The 17,803-nt window shown below is 53.1% G+C and overlaps 7 protein-coding genes across 7 annotated transcripts; 3 read left to right on the top strand and 4 right to left on the bottom strand.

The window, feature by feature from the left end:
- Positions 1-782: 782 nt before the first annotated feature.
- Positions 783-3,010, top strand: J4E87_000573 (uncharacterized protein; the record flags this gene model as incomplete). Its single annotated transcript, XM_049372228.1, has 3 exons — positions 783-830; positions 955-1,894; positions 2,328-3,010. 3 exons carry the CDS (start codon positions 783-785, stop codon positions 3,008-3,010), a joined length of 1,671 nt encoding a protein of 556 aa, XP_049238362.1.
- Positions 3,011-3,222: 212 nt separating this feature from the next.
- Positions 3,223-4,388, bottom strand: J4E87_000574 (uncharacterized protein; the record flags this gene model as incomplete). The annotated part of the gene is made up of 2 exons (XM_049372229.1): positions 3,223-3,905; positions 3,995-4,388. 2 exons carry the CDS (start codon positions 4,386-4,388, stop codon positions 3,223-3,225), a joined length of 1,077 nt encoding a protein of 358 aa, XP_049238363.1.
- Positions 4,389-6,572: 2,184 nt separating this feature from the next.
- Positions 6,573-8,622, top strand: J4E87_000575 (uncharacterized protein; the record flags this gene model as incomplete). The annotated part of the gene is made up of 2 exons (XM_049372230.1): positions 6,573-8,410; positions 8,463-8,622. 2 exons carry the CDS (start codon positions 6,573-6,575, stop codon positions 8,620-8,622), a joined length of 1,998 nt encoding a protein of 665 aa, XP_049238364.1.
- A 923-nt stretch (positions 8,623-9,545) lies between these two features.
- J4E87_000576 (uncharacterized protein) lies at positions 9,546-9,978 on the bottom strand (the record flags this gene model as incomplete). Its single annotated transcript, XM_049372231.1, has 2 exons — positions 9,546-9,834; positions 9,917-9,978. 2 exons carry the CDS (start codon positions 9,976-9,978, stop codon positions 9,546-9,548), a joined length of 351 nt encoding a protein of 116 aa, XP_049238365.1.
- A 1,827-nt stretch (positions 9,979-11,805) lies between these two features.
- J4E87_000577 (uncharacterized protein) lies at positions 11,806-12,696 on the top strand (the record flags this gene model as incomplete). Its single annotated transcript, XM_049372232.1, has 1 exon — positions 11,806-12,696. The coding sequence occupies one exon, from the start codon at positions 11,806-11,808 to the stop codon at positions 12,694-12,696; it is 891 nt and encodes a 296-aa protein (XP_049238366.1).
- Positions 12,697-13,122: 426 nt separating this feature from the next.
- On the bottom strand, positions 13,123-14,487 carry J4E87_000578 (uncharacterized protein; the record flags this gene model as incomplete). The annotated part of the gene is made up of 1 exon (XM_049372233.1): positions 13,123-14,487. The coding sequence occupies one exon, from the start codon at positions 14,485-14,487 to the stop codon at positions 13,123-13,125; it is 1,365 nt and encodes a 454-aa protein (XP_049238367.1).
- A 1,384-nt stretch (positions 14,488-15,871) lies between these two features.
- J4E87_000579 (uncharacterized protein) lies at positions 15,872-17,038 on the bottom strand (the record flags this gene model as incomplete). The annotated part of the gene is made up of 1 exon (XM_049372234.1): positions 15,872-17,038. One exon carries the CDS (start codon positions 17,036-17,038, stop codon positions 15,872-15,874), a length of 1,167 nt encoding a protein of 388 aa, XP_049238368.1.
- Between the last annotated feature and the right edge of the window lie 765 nt (positions 17,039-17,803).

Raw genomic sequence — 17,803 nt, forward strand, 5'->3', positions numbered from 1 at the left:
ATGGGAGACGCAATTGATGTGTGGAATGTATGCCAATTGCTACTTGCGGATTGGGAAGCTACGTGTTGTTATGGCGGGCAAATCTCGCCGTTGCTCTCAGGGACCTTCGGTGTGGGGTTCTAGGCGAATCAAGCTAGACGTCACCACCGCCTTCCAGACTCCTTCACCACACTCGAATCTCAACATAAACACACGCGACAGTCGGTGCGACCGACGAGCTTCACGTGCCAATTGCTGATATAGTGTCACGTGCCTCGATTCGTGGTCCCATCACGGCATGCATGCTATGACAGGCCTTTCGCTAGGTTACGTTAGCTAACCCTTCCAGCACCTCTATTCAGGTGCACCATAGGCCTTTAGCATATCTTCGTCACTACTATCCTCCCTCTTACACGACCATAAAGCTACCTAGCCACCTTTAGATAGATAACTCGAGAGTGTCTTTGGGTCTTCATGGCACTCGACAACGCTTAAGTGCCGTCCCTGTCAGGGGTTAGTGGACACCTCGACTACGCCGCGGACGTGCATTAGCTTGCCGCCTTGCTTGCAGTTTGAGGAAAGACCCGTCCGCGCATCCATGGATCCCTCACATGTCTTTAGCCGCAAACTCCAATGCGGCAATTACATCCAGAGTCGGTAGACACAGAGCATCCTTCACATCCTTTGCCAGACGGCGCATTAACAATTCTTTGGCCCGTGCCAGTAGGATTTGCTATCTTACCTGGCATTAAGCCTTACCAGATGTCGACATGTATTGCTTTGAACGTGCGCGCGAACATCCAATGAAAGCAGAGGTCGATCAGTCAACACCGACAGCAGACTTGCCTCTCGTTGGCACAGTCGTGGCTGAAGGAGGTAGATCACGGTATTTTGGGCAGAATGATAAAACTACGCTCCTTAATCAGGCAAGAGGATTGATAACCATCTGTGGAACATGATACTGACGGAACACAGTTCCTCGATGTCAAGGACTTCCTCAACAAGATGGCTAGTGATGAGCAGTTGATGGCGTCTGCAAAGAAAGTTAAATTTCTTCAAAGCAAATCAAAAGGAGATCCAATTCGGCCGCCTGAGCGCAAGCATGACTCTGGATGTTCGCCATCGTTACTAAAGCTATGGGAGTCCCTACCACCAAAGCCGTACTGTGACAAGCTGGTTACCATATATTTCCAGTATTTTGAGCGTACCATGCGCGTTCTGCACCGTCCCACTTTCATGCGTCAGTATGAAAGACTGTGGCTTGACAGCGGATCTGGGCTTGATTCTACATCCAGCATCCTCGCACTGCTCACGAGCGTTATGACCAGGGCTTACTTGCTCGACGATACGGCTAGAACCAATGAAGCAGACGATTACAGAGCCTATTTGCGGGGTGCAGCTATCAACCACATCCAGGTATGGCTCGGGGAACTTGGACGAAAGCAGCGAACGGAGCTATCAACTCTTCAAGTCGAATTACTTGTGCTACTGTCTGGTAGCGTTAGCCACTCCGACCCAGATAGAATTTGGAGCCGCAGCGGTGCCATAATGCGGTCAGCTATGACCATGGGTTTGCACATTGATCCTGCGAAGATAAAGCATCTTTCGCCGTACCAGATGGAGATGCGGAAGCGGCTATGGGCGTCTGTTTTGGAAACGGAAGTACAAGTATCTATCATGACGGGTATGCCCTTGATAGTCCCAGAGCTCGGATCTTACTGTCCGGTACCGGCAAATCTGTATGACGAGGACTTTGACGAGTCTTCATCGAAGCTACCTCCTCCCCGCCCTCTTTGCGATCTGACAGACAACCTCTACCAGATACATCTTGCTATGTCTCTTCCACATCGAATCAGGGCTTCCTCGCTTGTACAGCGCTCGATCCCCGATGTCAACGAGGCGATTGAGATAGGGCGTGAGATACAAAGATCCTGGTGCTCTCTACCATTGACTCTCAGCCTGCAACACAGCCAGCCAGCAACCGGCGATCGTGGTGGATTTCTGCATCGCATTCTCCTAGACTTTTATCTTCGACGATCGCTATTATGCTTATACAGACCACTCCTCTTCGACTATCAGGAATATCAAGGTAAATCAGCCACCGCGGATAATTGATAAGATGTCTAGCTGACCTATAATCAGTACGTATTTCCTCAGTTATGACGCAGGCGATAAATCCTAGACACAAAACTCGTCTAACATTCTTTCAAGAATTCGAAGTCTCCTATCTTCCCCTAGAGTAACGTTTGTGCTAACAACTTGATAGCAAGAAGTCGCAGAGGCCTGGCTACAATGTGTCGATTCATCGGTGGCCATACTCTCTTATTCAAACTTCTATTACCCTCAAGCACTTGAAGATACATCACCGTCACAGGAGGATCTTTACTTCTGGTTGTGCAAAAAAGACACTTTGTGGTCTGCTCTCACAGTATGCCAACGCATCAAACATCTCCGTCAGGCCAGCTCGAATGGCCAGTATCTAGAGCAACGAATGTCCGGGCACAACGAACACATACTCATCGCCAAGGTAGAGCAGACCATCAACTACCTCATCGCGAGATTGGGTCGTGGCAAAGCAGATGATCTCAAGGACATCATTTTCCTGTCGCTGGCGCTCAAATGCGTACAGCTACCCGAATCATCCCCGGGACGACTTTACGAGCTCCATTCTACCACCAGGGGAATAATGGCTGCTTGCATGGAGCAGCTGTTACCACCCAAGCTTACCGCCAGCGGTCATCAGCATGAACGAGACGACGCCGAGTCACTAGCTAAGCGCACGAAATCGTCCTCAATACGCCATCCTCCGAAAATTGAGCCTGCATGGCCTGTCAGCTCGAAGCAAACACCCAACCCGCTTCCAGCAACTCATGGGCCAGGAGTCCGTGGAGAGACTGCCGAGCAATACCTCAGCGACTTTGCTGGGCTCGCCGCGGAGTTTGCCGATTGCCATACTGATATGTTTAGTCTCCACGCTGCTTTCGGTGGTGGCGTGGTGCAAGACTGGAATTGCGACCACCTCTGGCAGTGATGACTGCAATGCATTTTCTGAGCTGTGCAAATGTGCTCCGCTGGAGGAGTTGTACATGAATGTGGTCGTTATAAATACGCTTGTTCCCTGTGTGAGGGGGTGCAAGATACAAAATACGATCTTCATCTATCAGTCTGATATCTCCACGTTTCTTTTCCAAATAATGCATGGATGACGTTTCATCATATACAAGCCCCCTTCCTCCTCACAACTTACTCACTCAATCCCGGAACACTCCCCAACACACCCATGGTATGTTTCCAAACCCTGTCCCTCGTGTCACTCTGCCTCAGCTTGGCATAACTAACTTGCTTTTTCTCATCACCCCTCTGACCCACCGTATATGCACCTCCTCCCCTCTCCCGTGTACTACTAAACGCCACATCAGCCACCGTCTTCCCTTCCTCGCCCTCTTTGAGCACCACGCTCGCGCCCCTCGCGGGATACCTGCCCGTACCCAGAAACACCATGATCTCACCACAAACCCTTGGACTCGTCATGTACCATGCCATCAACAACTTAGCTATGCGCCACAGCACGCGAAACCACAGTGGATTCACTTTACTAAGGAACGTTGGACCGTCAACCAACCCCGGATAAATGTGTATGAAAGCGATTTTGCCAGCGTGTTCTTCGGCTAGGGCCTCGAACATGAAGGTCTTCATGAAAGCGACGTGCGTGCGGACCGATGTGACGCCGTGCTTTGCCGGCGCTGGTGGGCCGATTGGTAGGGCAGACGGGGAGATGGAGTCTTCGATTGTGCCTGCGAAGACGGAGATGACGTGGGCGCCGCTTGGGTCTTGAGAGCGCAGAAGAAGGGGTGTAAGGGCGAGGATGAAGCGGATGCGGGAGTAGTATAGGAGGGAGACTTGGGTATCGAGGCCTTCTTTTGTTGCTGGTGAGGTTGGTTAGTTGGGGTGATTGGGAGGGTGGTTGTTACGCCTCACTTCTTGCTGGAAGCGAGTGCAGATGGAAAATACTTACGCGGTGATGGCGCAAGTGGTGACTCTGCTTGGGTCATGTATAGCATGTCTATCCGCGGTTCTCCCCCGTTCAATGGCTGCTCTTCTTCATACTTCTTGATTTGCGCACATATGGTGTCGACATCGCTCATCAGCGCCAGGTCATGGGCTTGTATGAATCGCCATTCTGAATCTGGGCTTGTGGCGCGCACTTCTGCAAGCAGAGCTTCTGCGCGCGAGGCGTTGCGGCCGACGATGTAGATGCGTAGTTTGGAATTTGAGTTGCGGTAAACGGAGGCGAAGGCTTTGGCGATGTAGGATCCGATGCCTGAGGTTCCGCCTATGATAGCGATGACGAGAGGGGGGCCGGTGGTTAGACTGGCGATGGTGGCGTGGATTGTTGAGTGGGGTGGCATTGGTTCAGAAGATACTGCGAAATGGGATATTTGGGAAATTGAGATGAAGAAGTTGGCTGAGTTGCAAGGAGAAAAATATATATACACAAACGTTGCTCGATATTCCTCTTCCCGTTTTTTCATCAAGGCATGTACTCGTTTTGATAGTGGAGATGTCTGAATTAGGAAAATCATGCGCCAAGCGATACACCTTCTGGGCTTAGACTCGACAAGGCGTCCATTCTCCCAGGTGCCTTCCAATAATATCGTGCCGTGTAGAGACAATCGGAGGTTGATTGCGCCGAGACATGTAGTTTGCCTTGCTCCAACTCTGAGGAGTATTGGCTATTTGGAGCTGTTCACGTGTGAGGTAGTATTTGCGCCATATCTGTGCCGTTACATAGATACGTTTGTGAGTAGATATTGATCATCGGACCAGCTCCTCACACCATAGCATACTCAACCATGCTTGTACGGGTTGTAAAAGACAATGCGGGAATCGCAGACGAACGGATAAAGATAAGATAGAGCGCGAACACTACCCTGATCTCTGGACCGAGAAATGGAAGCGTGGCGATCTTCTAGCACATGCAGGTCAAACGGATGATGGAAATATGCGTTCACAAGTGTCGATGTCAGACTTTGAACGTGAAAAGTCGTGGACAGACGTTAAATTTATCGGGGTGAATCGCCCTAGTTGCCTGTGTGGGCAATGTGAAACATGGTCCGGCTTACCACTGAAGCTTGGCTTGCTGCAGTCGGTGACATATGGTTAACATGGACATGAGAACGTGCTAGAATGTATTGCGCGGCGTGGTGCATGCAGGCCAATACTGTGACTGCAGAAACGTGACGTGGTACATGAGGTATGCAGCAGACGGGAGGCTGGGAGGCTGCGCGTGTTGACAGTCGAGCCAGAGAGGTCGAGGCTGCTAAAGTCTGGTAGGATGACTTGACGCTGACGCGGCGCCGAACGCACGGCGGGATTAGATTCGCTCAATGGCGCGGGGTAGGAGCGAGTGGTGAGCACAACATGTCTTATCAGCCGGGGACCGATGGCGATCTTGATCTGGTGTTTGTGTTTCACCACGGCGGTCAGATCGCTACAAGGGCGTTGGATGTCGCGCATGCCCAGGCTGAGACACGACTTCGAATGAGCAGGTGGGAATGCGTGAAAAAGTTGAAAAGACGAAGGCGACTTTGAGGCTATGCAGTGTTGAATGCAGACTAAATGGGTTAAAGTAGGTCGCTCCAGATTCCACGGTGGAGCCGTTTGCGGTAGCGGCTGACACGAGGAGCTAGGAATAGAACGTGGAAGGAACGCGGACAAGACGTCCATGGCAGTTGCAGGCAGCGGAGTCGACAGCAGACGAGATGCAAGGCGTGCAGGATGAGCAGGGGATCAAAGGGAGGATACCAGACAGGCTTCGCGGCAATAAACGTGAAAGGTGCAACTGATATGGGAAATTGCCTCTGGCTCCACCCTTGCACTTGCCGTTGTGGATGGGGCTTCCCGAGGCGGCGCCAAGGCCTCACTGCAACTGCTTGTTCTGGTTGAGGGCATATCGCTCTTGCCTGCATTGGGCGCACAGGCAGGCGCGAGGGAACACAGCGCAGGAAGAGGCAGGCACGAGGGAGATCGTGATATGAACGAGACCGGCGTAGGCGCCAGAAGGGCCATTGTCGGGGGGAAAAGGCGGGCAGTCGGTATAGGCGTTATCTTGTCGCAAAACCTGTTGAGTGTGTTTGGGGCTGGTGCATTGGCGGAGACGTCACAGTGGGTTCCGTGGTGGTTTCCTGGGTGAATTAGCGGGCTAGCGCATCGCGCAGTCGCAGCCGTCAGCCTCTGTCGTGCCAGCGCCGTGTTACCCGCCTAACACACCTGCATCATCTCGGCCACTGCACGACTCCGACTTTCTCTCCACCACTGCGACCGCGCCTGCGCCTCTGCGAAACGCTGCCTCTGCATTATCTTTTCCGCTCGTTCTGCCCGGATCCCTGCGAGGTCCCACGCCGTGAAGAACAAACCACCCAGCCAACCGTGTTCCGCGCCGCAAACACTAGCCAGGCCCAGCGACAGTCCGCCTCCATTCGATCCGCAGAGCGGCGCGCCGCCGTCCGCTACCTCCACCAAGCGTTGCCCGCGCAGGTTGTTTTCGCCTCTGCACGCGAGGTGTGTAGCAAAACCTCGAACAAGCACTCACAATGGCTTTCCAGCAACCCCAGGCCTGGCCATTAGGACAGCAGCACGACGCCCTCCCGTCCGACGACAATCCGCCGCCTCCGCCAGCCCATCGCACTCCCGTCGGCCTCCACGCCCAGCGCCAGTATACCGACCCCAATAACTACTCCGACTACTCGACCCCAGGCGTCACCCCCGGCTCAGACAACATGGGCGAGACGGCTCCGGGCGGCGGCATCAACGGCATCGCCAGCGGCGTCGCTGGCTCACACCCACGCGAGAGCGGCCTCCACGCTGCACGAGGCATGGCTGGCCCAGGACGGCCCATGGGCGTCCCCAACAGGAACTCGCAGTCATCACCCTTCAATGACCCCAACGGCCACGACCAGCCCATGGTTCCGCGCCCAATGTACTCGCAACGCTCCTACGGTTCCGGCGCACCACTCGTCGGCGGCATGTACTCGAGTGACAGCTCCATGTACAGCATGCCACACTCCCCGCACAGCGGCGTCCCCTACGCCGACACGCCCTACAACCGCTACTCTTCGTCCGCCCAGAACCTCGCGCCGCAGATGGGTCAGATCAACCCGCTCGATGTCGACAACGATGACGACTGGGGAATGGGCCCAGACCACAACTCTCCACAGAACAAGCGACGCTCTTTCGTGCCATTCGGTGGCTCGCGGGACGGCAGCAGTCGCAATGGCTCGCCAGGGTCATCGATAAACAACGGAGGCGTTGCTGCCGCAGCAGGCGCTGGTGCTTTTGCTGCCTCACGCGACGGTACCAAGTACGACGCCGTACCCATGGTCAACGGAAGTGGAGAGCTTGTCCCAGAAAAGGTTGCAAGTTGGAAAGCAGAAGACGACTTGAAGAAGAGGAAGAAGCGCATGTGGATCGCCATTGCCATCATCACCCTCATCCTCGCAGGTGCAATTCTGGGCGGTGTCCTCGGTGCTACTGTCGGAAAGGGTGGCGGTGCAAAGGACGGCGCTGCTAAGTCTGCTCAATCTGCTGACGATATCGCCAAAGACAACAAGGAGGACCTCGGCAAGGACTCTTCCGAGATCAAAGCTTTGATGAACAACGCCGATTTGCATAAGGTGTTTCCCGGCATGGACTACACTCCTCTGAACACACAGTACCCAGACTGTCTCCACGTCGGACCATCGCAGAACAACATCACCCGAGACTTGGCCGTCATGTCGCAACTGACCAACTCAGTCCGCTTGTACGGAACCGACTGCAACCAAACACAGATGCTTATCCACGCCATCAACCAACTGGAGATCAAGGACACCATGAAGATATGGCTTGGTGTATGGCTCGACAAGAACGACACTACAACGGAGCGACAGATTTCCCAAACATGGGACATTCTCGATGACTATGGCTGCGACTACTTCAAGGGTATCATCATTGGTAACGAGGTGCTTTACCGCAAGGACCTGTCTGAGACCGAGCTGCTGGGACACATTTCCGATTTCCGCAAGAACATCTCGGACCACAGCTGCCAGCTGCCTGTCGCAATGGCTGATCTGGGTGACAACTGGACTGGCGACATGGCCACCAAGGTCGACATTGTCATGTCAAACGTTCATCCCTTCTTTGCCGGTGTCGACGTCAAAGAGGCAGCTGCCTGGACCTGGAACTTCTGGCAAACCCACGACGTGTCATTGACCGCAACCCAGAACGACATCCACCAGGTAATCGCCGAGGTTGGCTGGCCATCTGGAGGCGGCACCGACTGTGGTGCGGCTGACACTTGCGCCGGAGGCTCTGTTGCCGGTATTGACGAGATGAACCAATTCATGGAAGACTGGGTTTGCCCAAGTCTAACTAACGGGACAGAGTACTTTTGGTAAGTCTCCCTATGATCCAGCCTCGATAGATTGTCGCTAATGCATCCCCAGGTTCTCAGCCTTTGACGAGCCATGGAAGATCCAGTATAACGAAAAGGGCAAAGAGTGGGAAGACAAGTGGGGTCTCATGGACGTCAACCGCAAACTGAAGCCCGGGCTTAAGATCCCCGATTGCGGCGGCAAATCGTTACCCTCGACGTACGACAACTAGATACGATACGAGCGCGTATAGCATCCCTTCTCATACGAGTTCTTGCATGACGGCATGGCGTTGGCGGGCGTTCTTCATCTTCGGCATCATCGCGGCGACTCTTTCCGACCGCTCCATCGATCTCTTTCCGCGAATTGTATACTCGGGGCGCAGTTCTGCCCTTTTTCTTTTGCTCCCTCTTTTGTGGGCTTGAATGCCACACCAGTGTTCTGGGAGTGGATTCGTCTGGATGAGCCTATATCGAGACATGTTAGGTACTTTACATTGGATAATCTCATGAGGGAAGGAGCCCTCTACTTGTGTATATATACGATTACCGGGATGTGATGAAACCGGCTGGCTATTGTGTGTGTGGATTTGTCAAGGTCTGAAGGTCTTGTGCTGCGTTTTCCTCCGCGCTTTGTAGGCTACGGAGACGAAAATATGTGAAGAGCATTGTAGATAGGACATGTACGGGAATATAAATGCAAGAGATGTATCCTTTTGGCTTTTAAGTCTGTCGAGTCTACGTTACCGGGCCGCGTCATGGAGTTGCGTCAAAGTTTGCTCCACGGCGGGTATGTGTTCATGTGGGTATGGAGGATGGCGTCAGCTGGACCCACCGGGGATGATTACTACATGCCCGTCACTCGCAGGTAGTGAGAAGGAGAATCCATGGAGCGAGGATCACGGCAACTTAGTGAAGGTACGTGCTTCATGTGTGACAACGGTTATGATTCCAGCCGAGAAGTCATTGTACATTCTCCCAACCACTATTAGCATTACATACTATCATCTTCCCCATCTCTTCGAAAAGGTATTGACTAGAAAACACAGCTCTTATAACCTCCATGTCTGTGCACCAGACACTGGAGCACCAAACATCTCTTCAACTCCATCCCACATCGCCAACATACACGTCGAGATCCACCTCCGCAAGAACTTTAGACCATGAGCGCAGCAGCCAATCCACCAAACACACCAACAACAACACCGCTAATCATGTTCGCCGACGCCGCTCCAGTGAATTCGGGCATCATTCCTGTGCCTGTGGCGCTACCCATCATGCCGGTTCCGTAGCCAGGCATGGTGACGATGCTGGGCTTGGTCTCGTTGGCGCCGGCGGCGCAAGATGGTACAGCGACGGCGGAGCGCGTTACCATGACATCGGCGGGTGCGGCAGAGGGGCAGCCGGCCTTGGCGGTCAGGGTGGTTGTAACGGCTGGGGCTTCGCTATAAGGAGTGTTAGTTTGAGTGAGCTTAGGTTGGGCAGAGGGGATAAAGGTGGGAGTGGTAGGGATAAAGGTTGACTTACGCAGCAGAGACAGTGCTGGCAAGCAAGACGGCGGCGCCGACGAAAGAGGTAGAGAACTTCATTGTGTAGGTGATGTGGTGTTGAAGGTACGAGACGTTTGAGTGTTTTGTATCGATCGGGAAGGACTGGTAAGATGTGATTATATGTCAACTCTGAGGAAAGCGAGGGAGAAGCGAAAGGAATCCGAAAAGGAACGACCTTCGACACCCTTCTTTGTACTTCATCCCATCACCTATCGCCTTCGAGCACGCGCACAGTTCACCTCCCTAGATCTCTTAATTTCAATTCCGACCTAAGGACATATCGAAACGCGGCAGTTATCACTGGCGTCAACCAACCAATACTCCGCATACGGCCTCGTCCGTTCTCCAAACAAGCTACCAGTCACATCCACAACTTACCAACTAGTCCACCTCCATTCCAAACACAAGTGGCAACCCTCAAGCCGAAAACCCGGTCGACGAATTCAACTCTGATCGGATCAAACGTCTTCCGAGAAAACAGTTGATCACGTTCCCGCGCCTATTTTCCGCCTCATCGGCCATACATCCCGCGAAGAGAGTGTTGATCAACGTGCAAACAAGTTAGCAAGGGCGCAGCGACAACAAACATCACGGCAGCTAGACCAAACTAATCTGAACTCAAGGTGTCACTAACGGGCTAAAGTACGGAGACAGACTTTACCGTCGACAGAGGGCGGCTAGATATTAGATCAACGCATGGTCTGTACCTGGCTAGGCAAGGGTAATTTGCATGGAAGAATGTGGAGGTGGGAAGTTCCGTTTGCGATGTTTGGAGGCGTTTGTACTAACGGTGGTGATTCCGGGGTCACGGTCTTGGATACCTTTCCAGATGTGAATTTCCGCAGAGAAAGAACCGTTATTGGAATACTGAGCTGACCTATCAGCGACTCTTTGATTGTCAAAATTCCAGGAAAGACAACGAAAGCAGAAGGCGCATTCAGTTTGCAGCCTCTCTAGCAATTAGGCTCCTTCGTACAGCTCACATCACGTAACAACCCACCTCTCCATCCCGTCCACCAAGTCATTCCCACCGACATTGCCCCTCGGAAGCTCACCTTTCCATAGCACCATCGTAACCTCCCCTGTCTATCCTTCGTAGATCTGCATCTCACCCAAGCCACGGTCGCCGCGAGCGAAGGAAGAAAAACCTTCCGCAAAACATGTAGTCAAAAGATGACAATTGTACAACCTGCTCCCCTGACTAAAAAGGTCAAGATTACCTAGGCACTAGGTCGGCATTGGTATGGTTTTGCAGTAGCGCGACGTCATTTTGGAGCTTAACCGCACTAGCGTCAGTCCGGATGGTGAAGGTTCCGTGGTACACAAACATGACTAAACAACTTACCGCGATTTTCTGCGGGGAACATCGCCCTTGGACCCTTGTTACTTGTTCACTCTCCTTCATTCCACACTAACAGCCCTTGCTGCAGTGCTCGATCAGGTAACACTGATCGTTGGTCTCGGCCTGATTTGGGATTGACGGCGGCCTTAGTTGGAGTCATTCAGGTTAGACTGATCGGGGGTGCTGGCAGCTTGGGCTGTGAGATCGCGACTGGCGCCGGATGGAAGCATGTCCGTCTACGGGATGTATTGTGCCTAGCTTATAGGTTTTGGGAGATGAGATGATGAGGTGGTGCGGGCGAACGCTGGAAGAGGGGTAGTAAGCTTTGTGATGGAGGTGGTTACGGGAGATTGAGGCGGAGACAAAGAGGCCTGGAGTAATGGACACGGGAGGTATAAGACAGGATTGGTGCCGCTGGATTGAAAGAAGCATCTCACAGTTCACCAAGTTCACTACTCTGAGCATCTACAGTCTTTCCTCACACTCGATTTACTCGGTTTTAATTACTCAACTCCATCATCAACATGAAGTCTACCATCGCTGCCATCGCTGCTCTTGCGGCTGTCTCCACCGCATCCCCCATCAAGCGTGCTGATGGCGTAACTGACGGTGTCATCCTCAACTACGCGCTCACTCTCGAGCACCTCGAGGACACCTTCTACCGCGAGGCCCTCGCCAAGTTCACCGTCGAGGACTTCAAGGCCGCCAACTTCTCCGAGGAGGCCTACAACCGCATCAAGACCATCTCTTCCGATGAGGAGACCCACGTCTCCTTCTTGACCGGTGCGCTCAGCGCTGCTGGAGCCAAGCCCGTCGAGGCCTGCACCTACGACTTCGGCTACAAGGACGTTGCGTCCTTCCTTGCCACTGCCAGTGTCCTCGAGGGCGTTGGTGTCAGCGCCTACCTCGGTGCTGCCGCCGACATCATGTCCAAGACCTACCTCACTGCCGCTGGCTCCATCCTCACTGTTGAGGCCCGCCACTCGGCATACATCCGCAACACCGTCGGTGCTTCGCCTTTCCCCGCTCCCTTCGACAACCCGTTGAGCTACAACGAGGTCTACACCCTCGCTGCGCAGTTCATCAAGTCCTGCCCCGAGACCAACGCCCCTCTCCCCGTTAAGGCGTTCCCTACTCTTGCTGCCTCCGCTTCTGACGGTAGCATGATGATCAAGGCTGGCAGCAAGGTCATGCTCGCCACCTCCGGCTACAAGGTTGACGGCAAGGTCTACGCCGCTTTCATCACTGTCACCGGCCCCGTCTTCGTTGAGGCGACCATGGTTGAGGGTGGCTTCGAGGTTACCGTTCCCGAGAAGGGCATTGCTGGCCAGAGCTACGTTGTCCTTACCAGCTGCAACACTGCCGCTACCGATGACACCATCATCGCTGGCCCCGCTGTTGTTGAGGTCATGTAAAGACTGCTATTGTATCGAGAGAACTGGTGACTTGTAATGGCGGCTCTAATACTCAGTAGCAACCATAGTAGTAGTAGTACTTCTAAATTGTAATTTTTAGTCTTCATTTGCTTCTACCTTTGACATCGTGAGAGACAATGGTGAACTGATACACAATGAACTTTTTAACAGTCTTACTACAAATGAAAGGAGCCGTCGCACGACGTTACAGACAATGTGCATGTGTGGTTATCATCCAAACCCGATTCAGGAAGTGTTCATACAAATACAGAATGTAATCGCAGCTCTACTGCGACGGAAGAGCCTGCTCTTAGGCTAAGGTCGAAGCCAAAGCCGAAGTGAACATAACCGAAAAGCGCAACAGAACCTTCAACCAAGAAAGCAGAGCATATCCATGCTCTCACCAGAACAAACCAACGATAACATTCAAGAGTCAAACACCGCGCCATATGCAGCACCATTCTTTGCCTTGATTCCCTCAACAATTTCCCTCGTAACCGCCGGGTTGCTTACTACCATCACAGCTTCTAATCCACACTGCTCTTTCATAAACTCAGCTTCGAACGCTAGATCAGGTCTCCCCTCGCGCGAGTCGAAGATCTTAGGCTCGGGATCCACATTACGGATGATATCCTGGACGAACTGCCAATGCGCCGCATCAGGATCATACACGCACCACATGACCCTAACCTGTCTGCCCTGTTCGCGCATCTGCGCAATCGCAGGTGAGCATAAGAGTGAGAGTAATGGGCCAATCCCTGCGCCCGTAGCCACGAGAAGCAGGGAGTTGAAGAGTGGAGCGAAAGAGAGGAAGTTCTTGGCGGCGGGTTTGCGAAGCCAGATGTGTGTCGGTGGAGACTTGATCATTGCCTTTGTCCAGTCACCCGCTTGAGAGATGACAATGTATGCGAAAGGGTTGTCAGGGGACGGCGAGCACGGGACGGTGGCGAAGGCGTGCCATTCGAGGACGGGGCTCAGCGAGAAGCGCGTGGTGGACGTGTAGGGCATGTCTTTGTACGGGAAGGTAACCTTGACTTCGCGGCTAGAAACGGGTTCGGTAGTTATCGGCACTCGGCGTATACGCGTCCATGGGAGGATTATTAGGAAAGTCGTGGCGGCTAGCAGCCAGAGGGCGGCGTTTGCGTACAGCGGTGGACTACCGGGGTTGCGGCTCGATACACCTGCGTTGAGCCACAGTACCAATAAAGCTATCCATCCACCAAAGCGATGTGTCTTTTCGAATGCGTCATGAAACTTTACGCGCAGGTGTGGATGCGCTAGTACGCAGATGCACAAGATGGCTGTGAGGAAGGCGTAGCAGGTGATAATGTCGGCCCACATCCAACCAGAAGCCATGCGCTGCCCGAAGTGTTCGAGAAAGTGGTTGGTGTCCAAGAAGACAAAGTAGCAGTACCATAGAAGTGATGATATGGAGCAGCCGATGTGTAGTCCGCCGTAGTGGTGGAAGTCTGCGATTATCTTCCGGAGCCATAATGGTAGGCTTACGGGCGTTCTGGCTACAAGGGAGAAGGAGACATTGATAAGATCTTCTTGGCGTACGAGAATGGCGACGAAGATGTTGGCAGCGGCAGCGATCAGGGGTCCAGAGAGGCCGAGATGGTCGTGACGGTTTCCTCTGACCATGACAGCGAGCACCGCGATGTTTACAGCGAAGGTGAGCCCGATGAGTATCCGGTAGGCTGTGAACCAATGGAGGCAGACATCCCGAACTCGATGTCGAAAAGTGGTCTCTGGCTTCGAGAGCATCGATGACGATAATTGTGAAGTCATGGTAACTGTTGTCACAACGCCGATATCTTTCTCGTCCGCTAGCTTCGTCAGTGGCGCTGTATAGTTCTCTATATATTCTGTCGGAGGAGAATGTTTTTGAAGCGGCGCTGATCGATTGCATGGCTGATCTAGAGGACTCAAAGCATCGAGAGTATCTTCGCGGCTGCGTATGTGGTGTTTCGCGTCGCTGTCAAGTAGCTGTTGAGATATCTCTGGAGATGTCTCGGGTTGGTAATCGATGGGTGTAACTTGAGTGATAGCGAGATTCTTGTTGATGTACCCATCTTCGCACACGCTCGATACAGAGGAGCTGGAAGGAGATTGGTTGAGCGAGCCTTTGAGCAAGTTAGGTGATGCGTCTGACTGCTCAATTGCGTGGACCGTTGGACGCATTGACTGATCACTTGTGTTATGAGTGAGTGGCGATCGCGTGCTTTCTCGGCAGCATTTGACCAAGTGACGTAGGGTTGCAAGTGTATTGGTAAAGGGAAGAAATGAAGTACGGGACGAAGCGGCTGAAGGAGGAGAGGCGGTCATTTCTGCGTGGTAGTGAAAGTTCTGTGCACACAACAATGCCCTCCGCCCGTCCCGTCATCTTATACACTGCAATCCCTTCCATCCTGCCGTCTGTTCATTCATAAGGAGACAAGTGTGATCCTGCACGTTGATGCTCGATGATATGCTAAGCGCACCTGGTAAGAATAGGCTCTAGCGCCGAGTCAGCACTGCCGCGAGCTGCATGCGAGATCAGGGGAATCGGATACCCACGCCACCTGCCTGCAGTTAAGCGATCGTAGACGTACTCACTTTTAGCTCGAGCAGCTAAATACAATGTCATTGTGCAGCCTTTTTCAAATCCTCTCGCTCAACAAACCGCAAAGGCAGTCTTTGCCGTCGATGCAATGCATATGTACCTTCCGTCTTCTTGAGAATAGAAGCTCGCGTATGTACTTACTGTGGAGAAGTTGTGAAATTTAGACTGGTATTCAGCCTGATTTTCTTCCTTCCGATTGCTGCGATGGTGTACTGATGTTGCATCACTTAACTCTGTTTGCGACAGTAGTGGATTTTGACTACGACGAAGCTTTGGAATACTGCATATCACGAGTCTTTCGAGTCGTGCTGAACTACGAACCTGACTGCCGGCCTCGGTTCGGGTAACGGCGAGTAAACGGGCGGCAACTCTAGCCGACCGAAGATGAGAAGGAATTGCGGCGTAGCAGCCTCAACAAGATGGTCATCTCTGATCTGAAACGGAAGGAACCCCTTTGTTGGTGGCTGTAATCGGATTTTAAATATGCGGACGATCGGGAGCCGCATGATTGATAAGTTGGGAGAATCGCACATTTTGTCAAGCATCGTACACGCCGCAGCTGCAGTTGACTTAAAGATAGCGGACGAACGCCAATATCGCTTCAACGACTCTCTTCGGCTGTTCTTGTTGGGGCCAGTGTCCTGCGTTGTCGATCAAGTGGATCCCTCGAAAGTCTGAACATGACTCGGGATAGGCCTCGAGGGCCCCAGGCTGCTGATAATTGCCCCAATCCCTCGCGCCTGATATGAAGGTACTTGGACATTCGATCGTCTTGCCCGCAAATAGCTCGAGATCTTTTTGGAGAAGTGGATCAGTGGTGATTCGGTAGTAATTGAGACCGCCCTGGAAGCCTGTCCGTGACCATTCTTGGACGTAGATTGCGAGGTCCTTGTCAGACATCCATCTTTCAGTCGCCGAGCTATCTTGGTTGGCCATCATGTCAGCAATAGTCTCAGGCATTGACTTGTGCAACGGCATAACGTAGTAATTGGGCACTTTGGCCATCTCCTCGGCCGTCCAGCTCTTGAGAGGGTGTGGTGAGTTGTCTCCCCAGTCGGCTGACTTGACATGAAGATACCCCCTAAGAAAAGCGTGCAGGCCTTGTTTTGGGTTGATCCAATCGACCCCGGCTGTACTAGTGCTGTTATACCACTTGTAATGCTTCCTTGGCACGGGCAGCTTTGCCAACTCAGCGTGTATGTCAGGCGATGGCGCAGGTTCGCGAGCGCCACCGTGGGCTATATCGAATGGCAGCTGTGCAGGCGCTTTGAAAGGATGACTCATCATGACAACGCTCTTGAAGAGGTCTGGACGCATCAGAGCACACATGCTGGAAGTGACAGCGCCGAAGTCGTGGCCGACGATACACTTAACCTCTCGATAACCCAGAGCATTAACCAGTGTAACCACATCGCGGACGACATTGGTCAGAGCAAACTGCGATAAATTGGTGTTAGGGAACGAAGAGTTGTCCCATCCGGTTGTGCGCCCATAGCCACGTTGATCGAAGGCTACCACATAATAGCCGGCATCAGCGATGGGCACCATGACCTTCCTCCAAGAGAAGGCAAGCTCTGGAAAGCCGTGGCACAGGATGATGAGAGGCTTATCGCGTTGGGGAGTATACCCAGCTTCGAGCGTGTGGAAGGTGATGCCATTTGATGGACAGTAGACATAGTTCTCGACGATGCCGTCTGGTAATGGCAAAGGCGGCAGGCGCGACGCGGGTGATGCCATGCTGATGGAGTCTCAGATGAAAGCAAATCGGAAAACAGATGGAGCAGGGCAGGCGCACGGATGAAGTATACACTCGGTCGCTTTCTGTATGATGAACCGGGGGGTGGCAGTGCTGGTCAATTGTCACGATGTTAGCAGTTAGCGCGGGGAAAAGATGTGCGGTCTGGGCGATCTTTCTCGAGCTCTGGGTGGGCCAGTTCGTCGATCCCAGTCCACATGGCCTTGCGCAAGAATGCGCGTTCCACGTTGCCATGATCACATCGATCTGTATTCGACATGGTGTCGCAACAGTTCGTGGCACTGGACATGGGTGCCTGTGCGACGTTTGGCAGGCAAACGCTGTAGACGTCTGCGCATGTTTTGAAAGAGCTTCGCGAATCACAAAGCGCCCGGCGCCCGGCGCTACGACGGTTGCTCTTGGAGATATCGCCTACGTCAGTGGCGCCAGATGAGGACTGGCTAGAATCGTGTTGGGGCTCAGGGTTGTTACTAGCTGGAGAGGTACAAATCAGGGACCGTGAAAGTGCCGGCGCGTGAAAGAGGAAACAGGCTCGTGGAAAAGCACTGCTGCCGCTCCGGCAGAGTCTCAGGAGAAGTGCGTGCGCGTTTGCGATGATGGATGTGAGTAAGCACCCGGCGTGAGGGTGAAGAGACAACGTAAACAATCAATGCATGTCTCTTCTGGGCTACGTCTAGACTGCGTCTGGCAGCGTCGAGCCACGCCTTCCCTGGGCGTGCAACAGCCTCACCCCCGACATGCGTGCT

Source organism: Alternaria ethzedia (assembly GCF_023757985.1).
Source record: "Alternaria ethzedia strain BMP 0044 chromosome Unknown scaffold_1, whole genome shotgun sequence".
Taxonomy (NCBI): domain Eukaryota; kingdom Fungi; phylum Ascomycota; class Dothideomycetes; order Pleosporales; family Pleosporaceae; genus Alternaria; species Alternaria ethzedia.